Source organism: Coccinella septempunctata, chromosome 5 (genome assembly GCF_907165205.1).
Source record: "Coccinella septempunctata chromosome 5, icCocSept1.1, whole genome shotgun sequence".
NCBI classification, from domain to species: Eukaryota; Metazoa; Arthropoda; class Insecta; order Coleoptera; family Coccinellidae; genus Coccinella; species Coccinella septempunctata.
The window spans coordinates 33,501,234-33,525,464 of NC_058193.1; the positions used below are offsets into that span (position 1 = coordinate 33,501,234).

At 43.3% G+C, this 24,231-nt stretch overlaps 1 protein-coding gene across 1 annotated transcript in view; it reads right to left on the reverse strand.

Annotated features, from left to right (window-relative positions):
- LOC123314117 overlaps nucleotides 1–24,231 on the reverse strand; it is a 169,261-nt gene that overhangs the window by 56,613 nt on the left and 88,417 nt on the right. Inside the window, exons 13-25 of the mRNA XM_044899235.1 lie at nucleotides 23,919–24,212; nucleotides 22,289–23,859; nucleotides 20,769–22,206; nucleotides 20,557–20,710; nucleotides 18,035–20,500; nucleotides 17,803–17,978; nucleotides 16,820–17,743; nucleotides 15,973–16,110; nucleotides 14,453–15,235; nucleotides 4,194–14,093; nucleotides 3,680–3,823; nucleotides 3,501–3,572; nucleotides 3,304–3,387 (exon numbers count right to left, since the gene is read on the reverse strand). Coding sequence (XP_044755170.1) covers nucleotides 3,304–3,387; nucleotides 3,501–3,572; nucleotides 3,680–3,823; nucleotides 4,194–14,093; nucleotides 14,453–15,235; nucleotides 15,973–16,110; nucleotides 16,820–17,743; nucleotides 17,803–17,978; nucleotides 18,035–20,500; nucleotides 20,557–20,710; nucleotides 20,769–22,206; nucleotides 22,289–23,859; nucleotides 23,919–24,212 — 18,144 coding nt within the window. The remainder of the gene's footprint in view (nucleotides 1–3,303; nucleotides 3,388–3,500; nucleotides 3,573–3,679; nucleotides 3,824–4,193; nucleotides 14,094–14,452; nucleotides 15,236–15,972; nucleotides 16,111–16,819; nucleotides 17,744–17,802; nucleotides 17,979–18,034; nucleotides 20,501–20,556; nucleotides 20,711–20,768; nucleotides 22,207–22,288; nucleotides 23,860–23,918; nucleotides 24,213–24,231) is intronic.

Genomic DNA, 24,231 nt, shown 5'->3' on the forward strand with positions numbered 1-24,231 from the left:
TTGAACATCAATTCTGTTGTGGTTTCTGTCATGATAGTGGTTAAAGGCTCCAGTGAAGTAGAACGCGTTGATTCTGTTGTGGTTCTTCCCTGATCAATTTCGGTGATCCCTTTCGGCGTTTTAGTTTTATCTGTTTTCTGTTCGACTGTACTTTTTGGTTTATCTGTTGTGCGTGTTGTTGTCATAATAGGATTTGTGTATGGGTATTCGGTTGTAACAGTTATTGTTTTTTCTGATAAAGTAGCACTGGTAAAAGGTATTTCCTCCGAAAAACTTGTTGTTTCTTGCGGAGTCACCTCAGATACAGATCTTGTTGGACTCGTATATAAAACTGATTCAGTTACATTGGATACTGTAGTTTCTTCTACTCCCAATGTTGTTGCTACTGTGGTCTCACTATAATTCATAGAAGCACTTGTGAATAAATGTGTTGTACCTTCTCCGGTTGTTTCTTCAGTTTCAGAAGTAGCAGCTGTTTCTGTTGATACTATTGTCGTTTCCCCTTTTACAGAAGTTGGAATCAATTCAGATGTGACCACAATTTCTGTTGAAGTAGAGAGACCTTTTGTTATCATTATTTCACTTTCAGTTGCCTCGGGTACAGAAAAAATTTCTCGAGTTGCTTCAGTGGTAACTACTGTTGTTTCATTGGTAAGTAAAGTGGTGAGAATTTCTTTAATCGGAGTGAATTCTGTACTGGATTTTGTTGCAGATGTTGTACCCTCAGATGAATACTCTCTACTTTCTGCCGTTTCGGAATAACTAGTTGGCTCACTGTAAGTTGTTTCTCTTTCTGTTGTTACATTGAACGTTGAGAGAGTTTCAGTGCTCATCATCTCTGAAGAAGTTTTCTCTGTAGAACTGAAAATTGTTGTTACACCCTCAGTGGTTGTGAGTATCATTTGAGTAGTATGATCTGTAGTTGTGAATAATTCTTCTCCCGTTGTAATATTCGTAGATGATGTTGATGATCCCGTTGGTGTAACTGTTGATTCTGATGCAAATGTTCCAGTTGTTCCTGAAAATTTTCCAGTAGTCACACCAGCTGAAGTGTAAGCTTCAGTTTCCTTTGTACCAGATTGAATTGTCGATCCACTATATGTGGTTCCCATCACTGTTGATGTAACAGCTGCAGACGTGCTCAACTCCTCTGAAGAGATTTCCTCTGTAGAACTAACCATTGTTGTTTTGCTTTCCAGAGTGGAAAATACAGTTTGGGTAGAAGATTTAGTAGAAGAATATTCGGTTGTTTCACTGGTTCGAATTTCCGACATTGTCGATAATTCTATAGGAGTGAAAGTTTGTTCTGTACTCGTATAAATTGCAGGAACTGATGTCAGTTCAGGAACAACCTCAGTGGTTCTCATGGCAGATGTGAATGCTCCACTTTCTACTGTTTCATAATAAGGAGTCGATTCACTGTGAGTTGTTTCTTTTTCTGTCAATCCACTGAGCGTTGGAATACCTTCCGACGATACGGTTTTACTCTGAACTGTTGAAAGAGTAGTTTCAGGAGGGTAAGTTGTTGAAGATTTTTCTTCCTCAGTCGTTGATATTGTGGAAGATTCCTTTGGTGTAGTAGCTGCAGACATACCCCCAGTTATTTTACTTGTAGTTGTAAATTCTTCACTTTCTGTTGTTCCAGAAAATGTTGTTTCCCTTTCTGTAGATGAACCAAACGTTGAAGAGGCTGCTTGGGTACTGATCTCCTCTGATGAAGTTTGCCCTGGCAAACTTACTACATCTATGGTACTCTTAAGAGTTGTAGGTGCAGTTTTAGGAGAGTAAGTTGTTGAGTATTCCCCACCTTCACTAGATGGTATCATAGTTGATGTAAAAGATACATTTGGTGTTATAGTTTCTTTGCTTTCTTCAGTAAGGTGATGTTTCGTACTCGATTCCTGAGTACTTGTTTCTCCAAGAGTTGTGGTACTACTTGAAGAGATAGTTGGCCGAACAGTAGGTTCGCTGGAGTCTGTCTTGAAAGGAGTGGAAGCAGTTATTACTTTCTCCTTTTCCGTTGTAGTCCGCTCAGGTTCCATGAAGACAACGACAGGAATTGTCATGAAATCATAGGAAGATTCTGTTCTATTCTGTGTCGATGCTTGAGTTGTAGTATGTTCTGTTAACAGTGAAGATTTTTCACTGGTTGTAATAGTACTTTCTCCAGCAAATATAGAAGAAACTTCTGTTTCAATTGTTGTTGTTTCCGGTTCACGTATTTCAGGTTCCACAGGAGGAGTGAATCCTTCTTCCCTCACAGTGGTAATTGTTTCTGTAAGTGTGGTCGGCAATTTTGTGGAACTTTCCGTAGTGCGGTAAGTTGATCCAGTGTATGTTGAAAAAGAGGTTTTTGTCTCTTCTGTTACAGGAGTTGAATACCCCTCAGTTGATAACGATGTGGTTTCTTCTTGGATCAACGTTACATTACCGGCTGAAGTGACAGTAATGTAACTCTCAGTTGTTGAAGTTACAGGAAAAACAAGTTCTGTTTTTTCAGTACCAGCCGAGATTTGTCGGCCTTTTTCCACTGTGGATGTTGATGGTGATTGTTGTGTAGAACTTGATGTATCCGGAAATATTGTTTCGGTTTTCAATGTGCTATAAGGAGATTGTGTGTATTCTTCCGTACTTGATGCTGTTGAGGCATTCTTTTCTAGTTCTACAGAAATACTAGGTGTTTGGGTTACTAATGTTACAGTAGCCACGGTTTGTGTTTCTGTTAGTGTTTCAGGAGGTGCAGTACCCATATCTGTTATACCAAAAACAAAAAAGTTCGATTATTCATTAGAACTCCTCAAAAAGCATACACCGTGTGGATGATGTTAATGACATGCAGCAGCAAGCAACTCTAGATAACCACCATCACCAAGAGTCCAATAGGAAACGAAACGAACTCCACAGTAAAATCCAATTGAGAAAACAACCCTTACTTTCACCTGTACGAGGAAGTGCATTTGAACTGTCTCAAAAACACTTGAAATTCAATAAAGTAGGTACTTGAAATTGCATGTACAGCTTTCGAAACGAAAGAGGATAGAGAAAATGAAAGTGTTGCTATTTTAAAATGAATTATTAGACAATATGTACAGTTAGATGGATAGAAGCTGCAACAAACCACAACATTTTCCATCCGATCGCGAAGCTCCAATGGCCCAACATCTTTCGAATGAAGCTTTCAGCTTGAAGTTCTCCTGCTGATGGCTGAATATAGGAAAGGATTGAAGGGAAGGACACATGATCCAAAAACAGCAACACATGGATATGAATGGACGAAAGTGAGGCTTATATAAGTGAACTTACCTCTGATACAAGCTCCGGTTGTTGGATCACATGCTACTCCTGGTGGACAATGTTCACAACCTGTAGTTTTTCCAGGTTCCTCGTCTGCAGGAAACACTAAGTTTTAATCAAATGTAACAATAGTTTTTATTCTGATATCTTATGCAATGAAAAATTGATGACCTGAATTTTTAACAGTTTAATGATAAAGTACTCACGTAAAACGCAGTTGCAACCATCACAGACATAGTTAGCACGACCACAGTCAGAGTGCTTTCTACATTGGCAAACTAAAACAAAAATGAAAGCTTATGAGGGCCCGCTCTTAATGACATTTCGCTGTATTTCAATAGAAATAGGAGAATTCAAGTGGAGAGTTAGTCAAGTAGGCACTCACCCTTCACACAAACTGGCTGATGGTCCTGTACCTGACAATCTTGTGACTTTTGACAGGGATTTGAAACTAAACATGGGTTATTACATTTTCCTCCAATGCATGCTTGCTGCGACGTGCATTCAGAATGCGATCGGCACTGAATATCTGAATATAAGAAATCGGATTGAATATAAAGTTTGGTGGTGATGATTTTCATTCGTAATATCAATACACATAACAAAAAAAAAAGCATAAAAGCAAAAATATACAATGCTGTTATGGATAAGTGATTATACCTCAACCAAAAGCCTTTACCACAACCTCCCTATTTACACCCTGAATGAAACATGTAGTTTGATATCATGATCTTGTCCAGTCCACCAAAACGTTTGGTATGTGTTGACCTTCCTATACCATGCAATGATGGTGGTGTTCAGCAGGTTCAAGTATGGATTGACCTGTATATTTGGTTCAATATTCGAATGTAATATTGAAGAGAGCAGTTGCAGCAGTGATATCTTTATTTCATTATTACCTTCTGGTGATTGACATTCGGTTATTTCCTTTATCGTTTCGTTGGTCGAACAAATGCATTGAGGTGAGTGGTTGATAACGCGACAGTCGAAGTTTGCTGGACAAGGGTTGGGGATACATGAATTGATACATTGATAATCTATGCATGATTCGGCAGATGAGCAATGATCGTCTAGTGTACAGTTTTCAGGAGAAGATGTGTATTCAAACTGAGGAGTTGTAGCGACAGAGGGGTAAACCGATGTGGTGACTGTTTGCATTTTTGACTCCCGTGTGGTTGGTTTGAGGGTGGTTGGCTTCATTTCAGTCGTAGGTACTGTAGATTCCGTGATATGTAATGGTGTGATTGTAACGAATTTTTCTGTTGTCGTCGTGAAAGGAAAAACTACTTGAACAGTCTCGTTTTCGGTGGTAGCAACGATTTCTTCGAATGTAGTGGTTTCGTAAGGAGATACTGTTGCGGGTATATCAGTCCTCTCCTGAGTGACTTGCTCTGCAGGTAGAGGTCTTCTGGTTGCTGCCGTTCCTTCAGTGAAGAAAAGTGTCGATTGTGATTGAACAGTAGGTATTGCAGATGTAAACTCTGAAATTGGAACTATTTCTGAACTAGTGATCTCTGTTTGAGTTGATGTAACTTCAGGATATTCAGTTTTCGTAGTTCCTTCAGTATACTCTGCGGTTGAGATTTTTTCTGAACTAGTCAGCTCTGTTTGTCCCGTGGATGAATAGGTTGTAATTTCGGGATATTCGGTAGCCGCAGTGCCTTCAGTTTCAGTGACTGATTTCGGAGAGGTACTTTGTGTTGTTATTGACGCAGTGGTATACTCTGCAGTGGTGAGTCCAGCGGAACTAGTCAGCTCTGTTTGTCCCGTGGATGAATAGGCAGTGACATCCGGATATTCAGTTGCCGCAGTGCCTCTAGTTTCAGTGACTGATCTTTGAGAGGTACTTTGTGATGTTACTAAAGTAGTGGTATACTCTGCGGTAGTGACTCCTGTAGGACTAGTCAGCTCTGTTTGCCCCGTGGATGAGTAGGTTGTGATTTCGGGATATTTAGTAGCCGTAGTACCTTCAGTTGCAGTTACTGATGCTGGAGACGTACTCTGTGATGTTACTGACGCAGTGGTATACTCTGCGGTGGTGAGTCCAGCGGAACTAGTCAGCTCTGTTTGTCCCGTGGATGAGTAGGTAGTGACTTCCGGATATTCAGTTGCCGCAGTGCCTCTAGTTTCAGTGACTGATCTTTGAGAGGTACTTTGTGATGTTGCCGACAAAGTGGTATACTCTGCGGTAGTAATTCCTGTAGGACTAGTCAGCTCTGTTTGCCCCGTGGATGCAAAGGTTGTGATTTCGGGATATTCGGTAGCCGTAGTGCCTTCAGTTGGAGTTACTGATGCTAGAGACGTACTCTGTGATGTTACTGAAGCAGTGGTATACTCTGCGGTGGTGAGTCCAGCGGAACTAGTCAGCTCTGTTTGTCCCGTGGATGAGTAGGTAGTGACTTCCGGATATTCAGTTGCCACAGTGCCTCTAGTTTCAGTGACTGATGTTGGAGAGGTACTCTGTGCTGCAACTGACGCAGTGGTATACTCTGCAGAAGTGATTCCTGCAAGACTTGTCAGGTCTGTTTGCCCCGTGGATGAATAGGTTGTGATTTCGGGATATTCGGTAGCCGTAGTGCCTCCAGTTTCAGTTACTGATGCTGAAGACGTACTCTGTGATATTACTGACGCAGTGGTATACTCTGTGGTGGTGATTCCTGTAGGACTAGTCAGCTCTGTTTGTCCTGTGGATACATAGGTTGTGTTTTCGGGATATTCGGTAGCCATAGTGCCCCCAGTTTCAGTAACTGATGCTGGAGACGTACTCTGTGATGTAACTGACGAGGTGGTATACTCTGCGGTGGTGATTCCTGTAGGACTAGTCAGCTCTGTTTGTCCCGTGGATGAGTAGGTAGTGACTTCCGGATATTCAGTTGCCACAGTTCCTCTAGTTTCAGTGACTGATGTTGGAGAGGTACTCTGTGCTGCAACTGACGCAGTGGTATACTCTGCAGAAGTGATTCCTGTAAGACTTGTCAGGTCTGTTTGCCCCGTGTATGAATAGGTTGTGATTTCGGGATATTCGGTGGCCGTAGTGCCTCCAGTTTCAGTTACTGATGCTGAAGACGTACTCTGTGATATTACTGACGCAGTGATATACTCTGTGGTGGTGATTCCTTTAGGACTAGTCAGCTCTGTTTGTCCTGTGGATGAATAGGTTGTGTTTTCGGGATATTCGGTAGCCATAGTGCCCCCAGTTTCAGTAACTGATGCTGGAGACGTACTCTGTGATGTAACTGACGAGGTGGTATACTCTGCGGTGGTGATTCCTGTAGGACTAGTCAGCTCTGTTTGTCCCGTGGATGAGTAGGTAGTGACTTCCGGAAATTCAGTTTCCGCAGTGCCTCTAGTTTCGGTGACTGATCTTTGAGAGGTACTTTGTGATGTTACTGAAGAAGTGGTATACTCTGCGGAAGTGATTCCTGTAGGACTAGTCAGCTCTGTTTGCCCCGTAGATGCAAAGGTTGTGATTTTGGGATATTCGGTAGCCGTAGTGCCTCCAGTTTCAGTTACTGATAGCGGAGACGTACTCTGTGATGTAACTGACGCAGTGGTATACTCTGCGGTGGTGATTCCTGTAGGACTAGTCAGCTCTGTTTGTCCTGTGGATGAATAGGTTGTGATTTCGGGATATTCGGTAGGCGTAGTGCCTCCAGTTTCAGTTGCTGATGCTGGAGACGTACTATGTGATGTAACTGACGCAGTGGTATACTCTGCGGTGGTGAGTCCAGCGGAACTAGTCAGTTCTGTTTGTCCCGTGGATGAGTAGGTAGTGAGTCCCGGATATTCAGTTGCCGCAGTGCCTCTAGTTTCAGTGACTGATCTTTGAGGGGTAGTTTGTGATGCTACCGAAGAAGTGGTATACTCTGCAGAAGTGATTCCTGTAGGACTTGTCAGCTCTGTTTGCCCTGTGGATGCGAAGGTTGTGATTTTGGGATATTCGGTAGCCGTAGTGCCTCCAGTTTCAGTTACTGATACTGGAGACGTACTCTGTGATGTAACTGACGCAGTGGTATACTCTGCGGTGGTGGGTCCAGCGGAACTAGTCAGCTCTGTTTGTCCTGTGGATGAATAGGTAGTGACTTCTGGATATTCAGTTGCCACAGTGCCTCTAGTTTCAGTGACTGATGTTGGAGAGGTACTCTGTGCTGCAACTGACGCAGTGGTATACTCTGCAGAAGTGATTCCTGTAAGACTTGTCAGGTCTGTTTGCCCCGTGGATGAATAGGTTGTGATTTCGGGATATTCGGTAGCCGTAGTGCCTCCAGTTTCAGTTACTGATGCTGAAGACGTACTCTGTGATATTACTGACGCAGTGGTATACTCTGTGGTGGTGATTCCTTTAGGACTAGTCAGCTCTGTTTGTCCTGTGGATGAATAGGTTGTGTTTTCGGGATATTCGGTAGCCATAGTGCCCCCAGTTTCAGTAACTGATGCTGGAGACGTACTCTGTGATGTAACTGACGAGGTGGTATACTCTGCGGTGGTGATTCCTGTAGGACTAGTCAGCTCTGTTTGTCCCGTGGATGAGTAGGTAGTGACTTCCGGAAATTCAGTTTCCGCAGTGCCTCTAGTTTCGGTGACTGATCTTTGAGAGGTACTTTGTGATGTTACTGAAGAAGTGGTATACTCTGCGGAAGTGATTCCTGTAGGACTAGTCAGCTCTGTTTGCCCCGTAGATGCAAAGGTTGTGATTTTGGGATATTCGGTAGCCGTAGTGCCTCCAGATTCAGTTACTGATAGCGGAGACGTACTCTGTGATGTAACTGACGCAGTGGTATACTCTGCGGTGGTGATTCCTGTAGGACTAGTCAGCTCTGTTTGTCCTGTGGATGAATAGGTTGTGATTTCGGGATATTCGGTAGGCGTAGTGCCTCCAGTTTCAGTTGCTGATGCTGGAGACGTACTATGTGATGTAACTGACGCAGTGGTATACTCTGCGGTGGTGAGTCCTGTAGGACTAGTCAGCTCTGTTTGTCCCGTGGATGAGTAGGTAGTGACTTCCGGATATTCAGTTGCCGCAGTGCCTCTAGTTTCAGTGACTGATCTTTGAGGGGTAGTTTGTGATGCTACCGAAGAAGTGGTATACTCTGCAGAAGTGATTCCTGTAGGACTTGTCAGCTCTGTTTGCCCTGTGGATGCGAAGGTTGTGATTTTGGGATATTCGGTAGCCGTAGTGCCTCCAGTTTCAGTTACTGATACTGGAGACGTACTCTGTGATGTAACTGACGCAGTGGTATACTCTGCGGTGGTGGGTCCAGCGGAACTAGTCAGCTCTGTTTGTCCTGTGGATGAATAGGTAGTGACTTCTGGATATTCAGTTGCCGCAGTGCCTCTAGTTTCAGTGACTGATGTTGGAGAGGTACTCTGTGCTGTAACTGACGCAGTGGTATACTCTGCGGTGGTGGGTCCAGCGGAACTAGTCAGCTCTGTTTGTCCTGTGGATGAATAGGTAGTGACTTCTGGATATTCAGTTGCCGCAGTGCCTCTAGTTTCAGTGACTGATGTTGGAGACGTACTCTGTGATGTAACTGACGCAGTGGTATACTCTGCGGTGGTGATTCCTGTAGGACTAGTCAGCTCTGTTTGTCCTGTGGATGAATAGGTTGTGATTTCGGGATATTCGGTAGGCGTAGTGCCTCCAGTTTCAGTTGCTGATGCTGGAGACGTACTATGTGATGTAACTGACGCAGTGGTATACTCTGCGGTGGTGAGTCCTGTAGGACTAGTCAGCTCTGTTTGTCCCGTGGATGAGTAGGTAGTGACTTCCGGATATTCAGTTGCCGCAGTGCCTCTAGTTTCAGTGACTGATCTTTGAGGGGTAGTTTGTGATGCTACCGAAGAAGTGGTATACTCTGCAGAAGTGATTCCTGTAGGACTTGTCAGCTCTGTTTGCCCTGTGGATGCGAAGGTTGTGATTTTGGGATATTCGGTAGCCGTAGTGCCTCCAGTTTCAGTTACTGATACTGGAGACGTACTCTGTGATGTAACTGACGCAGTGGTATACTCTGCGGTGGTGGGTCCAGCGGAACTAGTCAGCTCTGTTTGTCCTGTGGATGAATAGGTAGTGACTTCTGGATATTCAGTTGCCGCAGTGCCTCTAGTTTCAGTGACTGATGTTGGAGAGGTACTCTGTGCTGTAACTGACGCAGTGGTAAACTCTGCGGTGGTGAGTCCGGCGGAACTAGTCAATTCTGTTTGTCCCGTGGATGAGTAGGTAGTGACTTCCGGATATTCAGTTGCCACAGTGCCTCTAGTTTCAGTAACTGATCTTTGAGAGGTACTTTGTGATGTTACCGAAGAAGTGGTATACTCTGCGGAAGTGATTCCTGTAGGACTAGTCAGCTCTGTTTGCCCCGTGGATGAATAGGTTGTGATTTCGGGATATTCGGTTGCCGTAGTGCCTCCAGTTTCAGTTACTGATGCTGGAGACGTACTCTGTGATGTTACTGACGCAGTGGTATACTCTGCGGTGGTGGGTCCAGCGGAACTAGTCAGCTCTGTTTGTCCCGTGGATGAGTAGGTAGTGACTTCCGGATATTCAGTTGCCACAGTGCCTCTAGTTTCAGTGACTGATGTTGGAGAGGTACTCTGTGCTGTAACTGAAGCAGTGGTATACTCTGCGGTGGTGAGTCCAGCGGAACTAGTCAGTTCTGTTTGTCCCGTGGATGAGTAGATAGTGACTTCCGGATATTCAGTTGCCGCAGTGCCTCTAGTTTCAGTGACTGATCTTTGAGAGGTACTTTGTGATGTTACCGAAGGAGTGGTATACTCTGCAGAAGTGATTCCTGTTGGACTTGTCAGCTTGGTTTGTCCTGTGGATGAATAGGTTGTGATTTCGGGATATTCGGTAGCCGTAGTCCCTCCAGTTTCAGTTACTGATGCTGGAGACGTACTCTGTGATGTTGCTGACGCAGTGGTGTACTCTGCAGTGGTAGCTCCAGCGGAACTAGTCAGCTCTGTTTGTCTTGTGGATGGGTAGGTAGTGACTTCCGGATATTCAGTTGCCACAGTGCCTCTAGTTTCAGTGACTGATGTTGGAGAGGTACTCTGTGCTGTAACTGACGCAGTGTTATACTCTGCGGTGGTGAGTCCAGCGGAACTAGTCAGTTCGGTTTGTCCCGCGGATGAGTAGGTAGTGACTTCCGGATATTCAGTTGCCACAGTGCCTCTAGTTTCAGTAACTGAAGTTTGAGAGGTACTTTGTGATGTTACCGAAGAAATGGTATAATCTGCAGAAGTGATTCCTGTTGGACTTGTCAGCTTGGTTTGTCCTGTGGATGAATAGGTTGTGATTTCGGGATATTCGGTAGCCGTAGTGCCTCCAGTTTCAGTTACTGATGCTGGAGACGTACTCTGTGATATAACTGACGCAGTGGTATACTCTGCGGTGGTGAGTCCAGAGGAACTAGTCAATTCTGTTTGTTCCGTGGATGAGTAGGTAGTGACTTCCGGATATTCAGTTGCCACAGTGCCTCTAGTTTCAGTGACTGATCTTTGAGAGGTACTTTGTGATGTTACCGAAGAAGTCAGCTCTGTTTGCCCCGTAGCTGCAAAGGTTGTGATTTTGGAATATTCGGTAGCCGTAGTGCCTCCAGTTTCAATAACTGATACTGGGGACGTACTCTGTGATGTAACTGATGCAGTGGTATATTCTGCGGTGATGATTCCTGTAGGACTAGTCAGCTCTGTTTGTCCTGTGGATGAATAGGTTGTGATTTCGGGATATTCGGTAGCCGTATTGCCTCCAGTTTCAGTAACTGATACTGGAGACGTACTCTGTGGTGTAACTGACGCAGTTGTATATTCTTCGGTGATGATTCCTGTAGGACTAGTCAGCTCTGTTTGTCCTGTGGATGAATAGGTTGTGATTTCGGGATATTCGGTAGGCGTAGTGCCTCCAGTTTCAGTTGCTGATGCTGGAGACGTACTCTGTGATGTAACTGATGCAGTGGTATACTCTGCGGTCGTGATTTCTGTAGGACTAGTCAGCTCTGTTTGTCCCGTGGATGTGTAGGTAGTGACTCCCGGATATTCAGGTGCCGCAGTGCCTCTAGTTTCAGTGACTGATCTTTGAGAGGTACTTTGTGATGTAACTGATGTAGTGGTATATTCTGCGGTCGTGATTCCTGTAGGACTAGTCAGCTCTGTTTGTCCCGTGGATGAGTAGGTAGTGACTTCCGGATATTCAGTTGCCGCGGTGCCTCTAGTTTCAGTGACTGATCTTTGAGAAGCAATTTGTGATGTTACCGAAGAAGTGGTATACTCTGCAGAAGTGATTCCTGTAGGACTAGTCGGCTCTGTTTGCCCCGTAGCTGCAAAGGTTGTGATTTTGGGATATTCGGTAGCCGTAGTGCCTCCAGTTTCAGTTGCTGATGCTGGAGACGTACTCTGTGATGTAACTGACGCAGTGGTATACTCTGCGGTGGTGAGTCCTGTAGGACTAGTCAGCTCTGTTTGTCCCGTGGATGAATAGGTTGTGATTTCGGGATATTTGGTAGCCGTAGTGCCTCCAGTTTCAGTTGCTGATGCTGGACTAGTACTCTGTGATGTAACTGATGTAGTGGTATATTCTGCGGTCGTGATTCCTGTAGGACTAGTCAGCTCTGTTTGTCCCGTGGATGAGTAGGTAGTGACTTCCGGATATTCAGTTGCCGCGGTGCCTCTAGTTTCAGTGACTGATCTTTGAGAAGTAATTTGTGATGTTACCGAAGAAGTGGTATACTCTGCAGAAGTGATTCCTGTAGGACTAGTCGGCTCTGTTTGCCCCGTAGCTGCAAAGGTTGTGATTTTGGGATATTCGGTAGCCGTAGTGCCTCCAGTTTCAGTTGCTGATGCTGGAGACGTACTCTGTGATGTAACTGACGCAGTGGTATACTCTGCGGTGGTGAGTCCTGTAGGACTAGTCAGCTCTGTTTGTCCCGTGGATGAGTAGGTAGTGACTTCCGGATATTCAGTTGCCGCAGTGCCTCTTGTTTCAGTGACTGATCTTTGAGAGGTACTTTGTGATGTTACCGAAGAAGTGGTATACTCTGCAGAAGTGATTTCTGTAGGACTAGTCAGCTTTGTTTGCCCCGTAGCTGCAAAGGTTGTGATTTCGGGATATTCGGTAGCCGTAGTGCCTCCAGTTTCAGTAACTGATACTGGACTCTGTGATGTAACTGACGCAGTGGTATATTCTGCGGTGATGATTCCTGTAGGACTAGTCAGCTCTGTTTGTCCCGTGGATGAATAGGTTGTGATTTCGGGATATTCGGTAGCCGTAGTGCCTCCAGTTTTAGTTGCTGATGCTGGAGACGTACTCTGTGAGGTAACTGACGCAGTGGTATACTCTGCGGTCGTGATTCCTGTAGGACTAGTCAGCTCTGTTTGTCCCGTGGATGAGTAGGTAGTGACTTCCGGATATTCAGTTGCCGCAGTGCCTCTAGTTTCAGTGACTGATCTTTGAGAGGTACTTTGTGATGTTACCGAAGAAGTGGTATACCCTGCGGAAGTAATTCCTGTAGAACTAGTCAGCTCTGTTTGTCCCGTGGATGAATAGGTTGTGATTTCGGGATATTCGGTAGCCGTAGTGCCTCCAGTTTCAGTTGCTGATGCTGGAGACGTACTCTGTGAGATAACTGACGCAGTGGTATACTCAGCGGTCGTGATTCCTGTAGGACTAGTCAGCTCTGTTTGTCCCGTGGATGAGTAGGTAGTGACTTCCGGATATTCAGTTGCCGCAGTGCCTCTAGTTTCAGTGACTGATCTTTGAGAGGTACTTTGTGATGTTACCGAAGAAGTGGTATACTCTGCAGAAGTGATTCCTGTAGGACTAGTCAGCTCTGTTTGTCCCGTGGATGAGTAGGTAGTGACTTCCGGATATTCAGTTGCCGCAGTGCCTCTAGTTTCAGTGACTGATCTTTGAGAGGTACTTTGTGATGTTACCGAAGAAGTGGTATACTCTGCAGAAGTGATTCCTGTGGGACTAGTCAGCTCTGTTTGCCCCGTAGATGAATAGGTTGTGATTTCGGGATATTCGGTAGCCGCAGTGCCTCCATTTTCAGTAACTGATGCTGGAGACGTACTCTGTGATGTAACTGACGCAGTGGTAAACTCTGCGGTGGTGAGTCCAGCGGAACTAGTCAGCTCTGTTTGTCCCGTGGATGAGTAAGTACTAACTGACGGAGTCGTCAACTTTAGAAATTCTGTTTCGTTGGTGCTGCCAGTTCCAATCGCTTCCATTGGCTCTGTTCTACTTTCCAATCCGTTAGTCGGAAATGTTTTATGAATATAACTCCCTTGAGTTATAACGTCAAGATTAGTTGGACCTTCAGTTGTTAGTGTTGTTTTTTCGACTGTAGCTGGGGTAGTTCTATTGATGTGTTTTTCGGTTGTTAGTTCATAGGTTTGTGTGAATTCTTGTTGTTCATATGAGGAGGTGGTCTGTTTCGTTGTTACATTTAATGATACTGAAGTTACAGTAGCTACAGTTTCAGGTGTTGTTGTTATGGGAAAAACGATTTCAATATTTTCAGTTGTATGGATTGTTGAGTGAGGAATAGTTGATGTTTCGGGAATAGTAGATGTTTCGGGAATAATTGGGACTGAAGTGGAAGGTAATTCAGGGAAACATTCGACTGAAGCATTTCCCACAAAACCTGTAGGACATGTACAAATTACTTTGTGTTTATCGATTTCACAGATGGCGTTCTCTGCACAGTTTTCGGTACATGAAGTGGTGCATTTATGGTCGTAACATAATTCTGCTGGTTCACAATCCTTGTCTGATGTACAATTGCCAATTTTTGCGTCAGTAGCTGTGAATATTATTTATACATAGAGGTTATTAATAGTTATTAGTTCAATAATTACAAAAAAATACTTAATTTGCGAAGCGTAAGAGTTTGCAGAGAAGTAGTAGAAAGCTTGTAAAATACTGGAAGCGGTAAATAGAGGCACAAACACCATACTCAAGAAATAACCCAAAAAGTGAGAGAAAGATTGGAGGACAAACAATAGAACGTCCTGCTGCAGATTTAAACTGTCTTACGAAAGAAGGCATCGATATAGCAAAGATTCTTTACTGCATAAAGGTACTGAAACCGAAAGCTCATCGTTCACTGATTTTTTTTTCTTCAAGCACTAAAGTTTGTACCGAAATGTATGTTTTTTTTACCTTTCAGGCATCCATATTTCGAGTCTCTTACGAATCCTTCAGGGCAAAACTCGCATATTGGTTTATGATCTTCAACAGTGCAAGGGGAATTTTCCGGGCAATTCGCTGTCGCACATGGATCTTCACATCTGAATGCCCTACATGCTTGATGTCGTGGGCAGCCATTGTCTCTTAGGCAAATCGACAGCGTTGGTACGCAATTCTTTAAGCAAATGCAAATAGGTTTGTGGTTCAGAACGTCGCAGCCTTTTTCCGGTGGGCATGGTGGCGTAGCGGCGTTACATGGGTTTTGGCAAATTCCTTCAATGCAAGCCTTATTCGATGGGCAATGGTCGTTTGTCGAGCATTCGGTTTTCTCTGGGGCGCAAGATATCTCGCCTCTTTCGTTGACAACGAAACCGTTCTTACAAACACAAGTCGGTCGATGGTTGTGCACCTCGCATTTTTTGTTGCCCCTACATTTGAAGGAAGGATTGCTGCAAGGGTCTATACATTCGCCGGTAGCGACGTTACAAGTCACATTCTGTGCACAATCTTTATCTGAATTACAAATTATAGAGACGGACGGTCTGGGATGTGTCTCGAGACATTTCGGGTCGGGATTGCACTGAGTATTCGCCATTCCCACGTAACACTCTGGACAGGAACACCTCGGCCTGTGCATTATAGTTTTGCATAGGGCGTTCAATCCGCATGCGCCTCTGAGTGTACAAGGATCAATACACTGGAAGTTGATGCACGCCTTCTCGTTGCTACATTCTAAGTCAGTGTTACACTCCGCTTCTGTTTCGGGATGAATAGAAAAAGAAAGCAATCGTAAGAAACCGTGAAAGGGGTTACAATAATCTGACAATACACAACACAACACATGCGGGTGTGACTAAGACAGTCAGAGGGTGAGAGAAATGAAAGAGGCCATCTCAACAGAACCGAACAAGCGGCAATATTTACAGGAAGCAGCAGCTCTGAGCTGATACACGATGCAACTTAGCGCTAATATACAAAGGATGTGAGAATGCACCTTTCATATTTCCCAATCTGACTTTGTCCATCATACCCGCTACATAGCTTGCACTTTTCAATATGACTGCCTGATTCAAGTGACCAGTACTCTGACCGATAATCCAATAACTCTCAATGTTACCGAATGTGTGGAATGTGTTGTGGGGTTATAATCGGGAATGAATGAAAGGCAGATTGGAAGCCTGAAGTGTACATTCCACATGTAAGGGGTTCAAACCTTTAATTTCAACTAGAACAAAAACTAAAATTTAATATTTACACATGATCTGGTGCACATATTTCTTATCACCAGTGTAAAATATAATTGTACAACTGCCTACGACTCTTTGTAAAAAATACTCATTAAATCATTCTAGTGCGAATTTTATACAGTGATGTCTCATTAATCGGGTATTATCACTAATGCTCATTAGCATTAGTCCAGCAGTAAGCCTTAATACTGTATACATTATACGGTGAAACATATCCATTATGGAGACCTTTATTTATCTACTCACCCCTCTGGCATTCTACCTCTGGACGTCCAGAATAACCTGGAAGACATCTACATACAAATACTGCGTCTTCCCTTATACATTCTGCCTTATTTCCACATCCTTCTGTTCTACAATCTACCGCTCCACTTTTTTCTGAACCTGATGCAGAAATTTTCATTTCGTTAGCCCATAAGGAAACACTAAGGATAACGATCGATAAAAAAACCCGTACATAAATGAAAACATTCACGAATACTGATCACAAGAGTGTTTGGTTTGAAACCAAATCTAAAGCAATTTTAAAAAATGAATTATCTCAGAGGATATTTTATATGTATAGACATATAACTGGGCATATGACAAGCATTATTAAAATTTGTCGTCCGCAAGGCTATGGAACATAGTGCTCAGCTTGTATCTGGATAGAGAATATCCAAGCAATGTCAATTAAATGCAGTCTGATTAGCATTTTCGCAAGTAGTTTATAATTTCCAATGCAGATGTATTGTTTTAAGCCGTTATTTTAATTATTATTTCTTGTGTTTCAGATGTTGAGGATCCTTCGACAAAATTTGTGTCAGGTATGTGAAGAATAACAGTGAGAATCATGTGATTTTCGATGTATGATCGCAAAACGATAAAAAATAAAGAGTTGCTGAAATTAACAGACATCAACTGCATGAATTTCTAAACTATAGAATTGACGTGGCTGATACTGGATGAAAATTCATAATCAAACTAAAAACTGAATAACGTGATTCTCACAAACCTGAGATATTTAACTAGGACACGTGTTTCGCTATTAGTTTAATATTTCGAGTTTGAATATCTGAAAGCTTCAAATATGAAAATATAAAAAATTACTCACATTCAATTGTAGGATCACCAGCTGGGTAGTTTGATGGACAGTAACATTGAGCTCTCTTATCGTCGCCTATCTTACATTGTGCCCTCAAGCCACACAACTTATTTTTACATAGTTCTACCAGTTGCTTTTCGCACACACAACCTGAGTAGGGATCGCCAATGCAGTTAGATTCGCAGTTGCATACGAAACCGTCTTCAATGGTTTGGCATTTAGCATTTGGTCCACAAGAGTTTTTCAAACATTTGTCATTGCTGGGTTGTTTGCATTCTATCAGTGCGTTTCCAACATAACCAGGAGGACAAGAACACAAAGGTTTCCTGTCTTTAACCCTACACTGAGCATTCACACCACAAGCCCCCTGTTCTAAACATGGGTTTCTGCAAGCTCCATCCGAGCTACATCTTTTGTTAGCTTCACAATCTTCGTTCTTCTGACATTCGTATGGCAAACATAGTATGCTTGGATCTCCCTGATAACCGTCTGGACAAAGACAGACCTTCCTATGTTCGCTAGACTGGCAGAGGGCATTCTGCCCGCAAGCATTATCCAGCGAGCATGGGTTCTTACACTTATTATTATCGCATACTTCGTTGTTTGGACAATCGCTGTTCAGTCTACAACCCGGCAGACAAACCCCGTCCATACATTTCTGACCTTGAGCGCAATGCAATTGGCTGGAACACTTGTTTCTACATTTACCAAGCGTACAAACTTCCCCACATGCGCAATCTTTCTCCTTTCGACAGGATTTCGTGCAATATCCAATTTCATCGCATTCGCATCTACCATCACATCTTCTTGCTGCTTGGGTACAATTTATCAGAGGGTTTCCGAAGAAGTTGGTGGGACAACTGCATTGTGCTACGTGATTTTTAACTTTGCAGTCTGCGCATGATCCACATGAAGTGAATCCATCGCATGGATCTGAGGAAATCAGGAAAGTTAAAACTGGAATCAATAAAGGAAAACTACGTTGAACTCACCTTGACATTTGTTATTTATACATGCTTGATCTTTGGGACACACTGAGTCACTTCTACACCCAATCATACATAATCTATTTTCACATATTTGGTTTTTATCACATGAGGAATCGGAGTTACAAATGGTTCTACAAATTCCCCTCACGCATTTCTCATCTGTGAGACAATTATTATCCCTGTAAATAATCAAATTGATGAACTCTGAAAAGATCAGTTTGAATTTGAAACTTACGTTCTGCAAACTTTCTGGCAGGTTCCGCCGTAACATACATTCCTTTGTGGACATTCCCCGTCAGATTTACAATTCTTGATTGGATTCCTGCAGGACTCTAAAGGATCGCCAACGAGAGGTGAAGGACATGTGCATAATTTCCTGTGACTTACAACAGAACAGTTTGCGTTGGTTCCACATGAAGTTGGTGAATCACAAGGGTTGGTGCATTTGTTGCTCATACATTTTTCGTATGGCTCACATCCACTGTCGCTTCTACAACCAACTGTGCAAACCAAACCGTTACAAATCTCCCCGTTTCTACAATCGTCATCCCTACGACATATAGGCTTGCATACTTTGCTTGATGTGTCGCAGCGTTCTTTATTCAAGCAGCCTTGATCGTTGGAACAGACCGTTCTGCAAACTTTCTCCAGACATATGTTACCAGCGGGGCATTCTTTGTTCTCTCTACAGCTTGGAGCTGGAGTCCTTACACATCCTATCTTAGCTGAGGGATTTGGAACGAAATTGGCACCACAAGAGCATGATGCCCTATGGTTGGAAACTGTACATAAAGCATTCGGACCACACGGATTTTCTAGGCATGGATTCGTACATTTATTGTTCCTACATGATTCACTTCCAGAGCAATCATCGTCACTGTGGCAACCATACGAACAAATATTGCTCAAACAGATGTGCCCTAAGAAACAATCGTTATCTACCCTACAAGTGAGCTTGCATATTCCTTTGACGCATTTCTCATTGAACGCGCAATCGTTATCTGACCCACAACGTGGAATGCAGGAATTCTCTTGACATACGTGGTCTTTTTGGCAGTCTTCACTCGATGAGCATGACGTCGGTAATCTGAAGCATTCCTGACTGGGGTTTCCTGTGAAACCATTTGGGCATCGACACTGTTTTTCGTGGTTATCTGATGAACATTTAGCATTCATTCCGCAAGCGTTCGTTAATTCGCAAGGATTCAAGCACTGCGCTTGAATGCATTTTTCGAACAGACTGCATTCCATATCAGTTTGACAGTATGGTCTGCAAGTGCCACCGTAGCAATATGTATTTGCTGGACATTCTAATGTGGATTTACAAGACACAGGTTTTGGTCTGCATCCGACAGTAACATCGTTGGGGTTGCCTTGATATCCGTTCTTACAGGTGCAGTGCGCCGAATGGTCTATTGATATACAGTCTGCGTTAGGTCCACACGATACGTCTTCACATACATCAGTACACTTGGCGGTGCCTAAAGAAGTGTCACATTTAGCTGCAATTGGGCAATCTCTGTTGTTTTCGCATTCAGCTGGAGCTTTGCAGCCTTCATTGTATGGATCCCCGACTGAACCATGAGGACACTGACATTTGAAAGAACCTCTGGAGTTATGACAAAGAGACCCAGGTCCACAAGGTTGATCTGCACAGAAATCGATCAAGTGACAACCCGTACGTGCATTTCCAGTGTAACCAGGCTGACAGTAGCATACTTGTTTGTGATTTTCAGCGGAACACATTGCGTTTTTACCGCAAGGGTTGTGCACCAAACAAGCAATCTTGCACATGTATTGGTCGCAAAGTTTATCGTTTGAACACTGGTTGTTTCTCTCGCACTCAACCTTTTTACAGCCATGTTTATCGTCGTTTGGATTTCCTCTGTATCCTGACTTACATTGGCAGGTTGCTTTGTGGTTTTTGGATACGCACTCAGCATTTCTACCGCAAAGTACACCTTCGCAAGCGTTCACACAGTCAGTTCTTCCCAAGTTGTTGGAGAAGCATTTTTCGTTGTAGGAACAGTCAGCACTCTCCCTACATCGTACCTCTTGAGTACAGATATTATTCAGACAAAATTGGAAGTCCGGACAGGTTGTATTCGATTTGCATGTAGGTTGGCATATACCCTTGATGCAAAGTTGTTCGGATAAACAGTCTCTCGATGACGTACAGATTTCTGTACAAACACCGTTGTTGCATTTTGACCCTGAAGCGCATTGGTTGTCTGAAGCACAATATTGGATATCCACGCATCCAAGGTGTGGATCACCGGTTGTTCCAGATTTGCAACTACAAATTCCGACGTGGTTAGATGGAGTGCAGTCTGAGTTAACACCACAAGCATTCGACAGAGTACAAGGATTCGCACAATTTGTTTCTACGCAAGTTTTGTCTAGAGGACAATCAGAATTGCTTTCGCATTCAATAGGTATGCAATTTCCTTCAAGGTCTATCCTAGTTTTTTGTGGGCATTTGCAAACTGCTTCGTGCCCTGCAGGAATACATTCGGCATTTTTACCGCAAGCCTTTTGGTTTTCGCAAGGGTTCTTGCATTTATTTTCGAGGCAAACAGCCGAAGAAGGACAGTCTGAGTTTGTGATGCATTCACCTGGTTTTTTGCAACCTACTCCAGATGGATCACCAACTAAACCTTCAGCGCAAACACAGGTGAAACTTCCTTCAACATTAATGCAGCTAAAAAAAAAATACAAATTAGTCATTGGATTCCTTGATAATGCAGATTAATCTACCTAGCAGATGAGTGACATGGTTGAAATTCCAAGCATTCGTTTATATCAACACATTTTCCATTTTTAAATGTATAACCCTCGAAACATTTACAAATCGCCTTATGATTCTCTATAGTACAAGTACCTTTGCCACAAGCGGCATCATTGCAAGGATCTGAAATCACAAAAATCGTTAATAGATATCATGAAATGACAATATAAACCCAACTTACTCAGACACTTGTTGCTCTTAGTTTCACAGAACCTAGTTGGATCGCAATCATTATCCAACAAACATTCAACTTTGAAGCAGCCATATGATTTATCGAAGGGATCACCAAGGTGACCAGATGGACAGCTGCATTTCAGTTTGTGATTTGTGACCTTACAAATAGCGTTTGGACCACACTTATCATCCTTGCAAGGATCTTGGCATTTATTCTGCTTACATATCAAATTATTGCTGCATTCAGTATTCCTTCTACAATAGTTGGGTGATAAGCAACCCGGAGCTATATACGGATCACCGACACTACCCTCCGGACACGAGCATAGGTATGAACCAGGTTTGTTCTGGCATTTAGCTGAAGAGTGGCATGGATTAGCTTCGCATTCATTTATATCAACGCAGCCATTGGGTGTTGCAATGAACCCTTTCGCGCATTTACATTGACCCTTAAGGCATACTTCAGATGTTCTGCAGTCTGAATCAATACTGCAACCACCCAGACAGATCCCATTGTGGCAAATTTCTCCAGGTATACAGTTGTTGTCACCGTAACACACTTTAACACATGAGTTATTAGTGCATCTTTCTCCTATGGCGCAAACTGAATTATCATTGCATGATATTTGACATTGTCCGTTGAAACAAAGGAATCCTTTCGGACAATTGATGTTACTTTCGCAAACAAGGGATTGTCGAATGCATCCTTGCTGTGGTGTAGGATTTCCGATGAAACCTTCAGGGCATTTGCAAATAGTTTGATGATTCTGACATGAGCAGTATGCATTTGGACCGCAAGTGCCTTCTAATTCACAAGGATTCAAGCATTTGTTGTTGATGCAAGCTTGAGTGCTTGGGCAGTTCTTGTTGCTTCTACAGCCCAACACACACATTCCGTTTATACACGCGTTATTCTCCGAACATTGATTGTGGCTGTTGCAAGGCGACATACATTTATTCTGTAAACATTTCTCACCGGGTGGGCAATTTTTGTCGTCTCTACATACTGATCTGCATTGTTGGTTGAAGCATACTCCACCTCCACAATCGGCATCATTAGAACAAGTTGAAATAAGTCTCACGCAGCCGTCTTGATTTCCATTTGGTGATGGTACGAAACTATTTATGCAAGTACAGACAGGCTGTCGATCTTCCACAGTACACTGAGCGTTTGAAGGACAGACAATGGTTTCGCATGGATTGATACAACGTCCTTGATAACATACTGACTGGTTAGGACAATCTCGATCTCCGTTTGGACAGTATCCTTCTGGTCTACAGCCAGAGGTGAATGGATCACCAACTGTGCCAGGTGGACATTTGCATTGAAATCCGAAACTGCTGCTCTCGCAAATGGACGTTTCGTGGCATGGATTTGGATTGCATGTATCTAAAGGTGCACATTCTATCTCTGCAACTGGATTGGGCCTGAATCCAGGTGGACACTGAAAGGAAAGGAATTTGTTATGCTCATCAGGAATTTGTTAAATGTTTTTTAATTTTTTTACTTGGTTGAAGTGTATTTACCTGGCATGTTGCTTTGCCTCCTTCAGCAATACAAACGGCATTATCTCCACAAGAATCTTCATCACAAACATCATAGCAAGTGTGTGTCAGTCTGTTACAAAGTTGCGAGGGTGGACAGTCCAGATTATAAACACAAGGTACTGATCTGCAACCAGTAGCATTGTTAGGGTTGCCAACGTAACTTCCTGGTGGGCATTGACATTTTGCGACATGATTGTTCACTATACAAACGGCATTTGGACCACAGGATACAAAGTCACATGCAGGTCTACAAGTGAGTACATTGTGTTTTTCGTGCTTCCTACACACTTCCTGTTCTTGACATTGATTATCGGTGTTACACTGACTTTGGTCTATCGGTTTACATCCACTTCGATCGTTAGGATTGCCTGTGAATCCTGTCAAACAATGACATTGTCCCCTATGCGATTCAGCTATACAAGCTGCGTTGTTAGGACAAGTGAAGTGTGAGCACACCGGTATACATTTCAATATACCGATTTCGTCAGGTTGGCAAGAAGCTATAGGTTCACAATCTACGTCTGTGTTGCAATCAGGTACTGATGGTTTTTCACAAATAGATTTCACAGGGTTCCAGACAAACTCAGGCTGACACGTACAAGTTGCGTGTTTTGCTGCGTCTAGTTGACATACCTCGTTTAATCCACAAGCAACTGTCTCACATGGGCTGATACACTTTTGGAGACCATCAATATTGATGGCGCAAATATTTCCATCTGAACAATCGCGATCAGATCGACATTGTTTTTGATTTGTCCTTTCTTCCAGTTGACAACCAATATTGAGATCTCCCGGATTTCCGAAATAACCTGAGGTGCATATGCAGGAAGATCGATGATTTTCTGAGACACAAAGCGCATTTGGTCCACAGTGCACTTTACTGCAGGCGTCCAAACATTTTCTTGTACCTTTACCCAACTGGAAACATATTTCAGTGTCGTAACAATCAAGGTCCGAATGACACTGACCCTGAACTTTACAACCAGCGATCAGGTCGTTCGGGTTTCCTATGTATCCTGGAGGGCATATACATACTCCATTGATGCAACCAGCTTTGGGGCCACAATTGATCGTTTCACAAATATTTTTACATTCTCCTCTATCGCAAGAGTATCCATTCGGGCATAGAACATTCTCATTGCAATCACAGTTGTCCGCATCTTTGCAAACTCCTCCTTGAACCTCTGAACACATTATGAAAGGATTTCCAGCATAGCCTTCTTTGCAGCGACAATCGTAGCTTCCTACTGTGTTCAGGCAAACAGCACTTTGACCACAAACGTTTTTATCACATTCGTTAATGTCTTCGCAACCGATGTATGGATTGCCTGTGAATCCCAAAGAGCACACGCATTCAATTTTGTTATAGCTTTCTCTACATTCAGCATTAGGTCCGCACGATTTGGAATTGCAAACGTTCCTCTGAAGTTCCTTGCAAGATTCGTAAGGATTACCACTTGTGCCCTCGTTACAAACGCAAACGTTCGACGTACCATATTCGCAGTGAGCATTTTCTCCACAATTAGGTTGACAGTCCGGTGCTATTATGGCTGTGAATAAAATTGAGGTTATAGTTTACTACGAAAACTTTGGAAATATTTCAACTTACGAGGCATGCATATAAGGTCGGGATTTCCTATGAAATTGGGGTTACAGACGCATTTGTTTGTTTTAGAATCGCAATGTGCGCCAATTCCACAAATGATACCTTCACATCTTTCCTTGCATCTACCTCCTATACAGACCTTTGGTTCTTGGCAAGTCTGTACATTTGAACATACGTCTGTAACACACTCTCCACCTGGGAAAGGATTACCCATGAATCCTTCCAGGCACTTACAGGTCGGCCCATGGAATGTTACTATACATTGAGCTCTTGGTGCACATAAAATATCCTCACAAACTGAAAGAGAGACAATGTC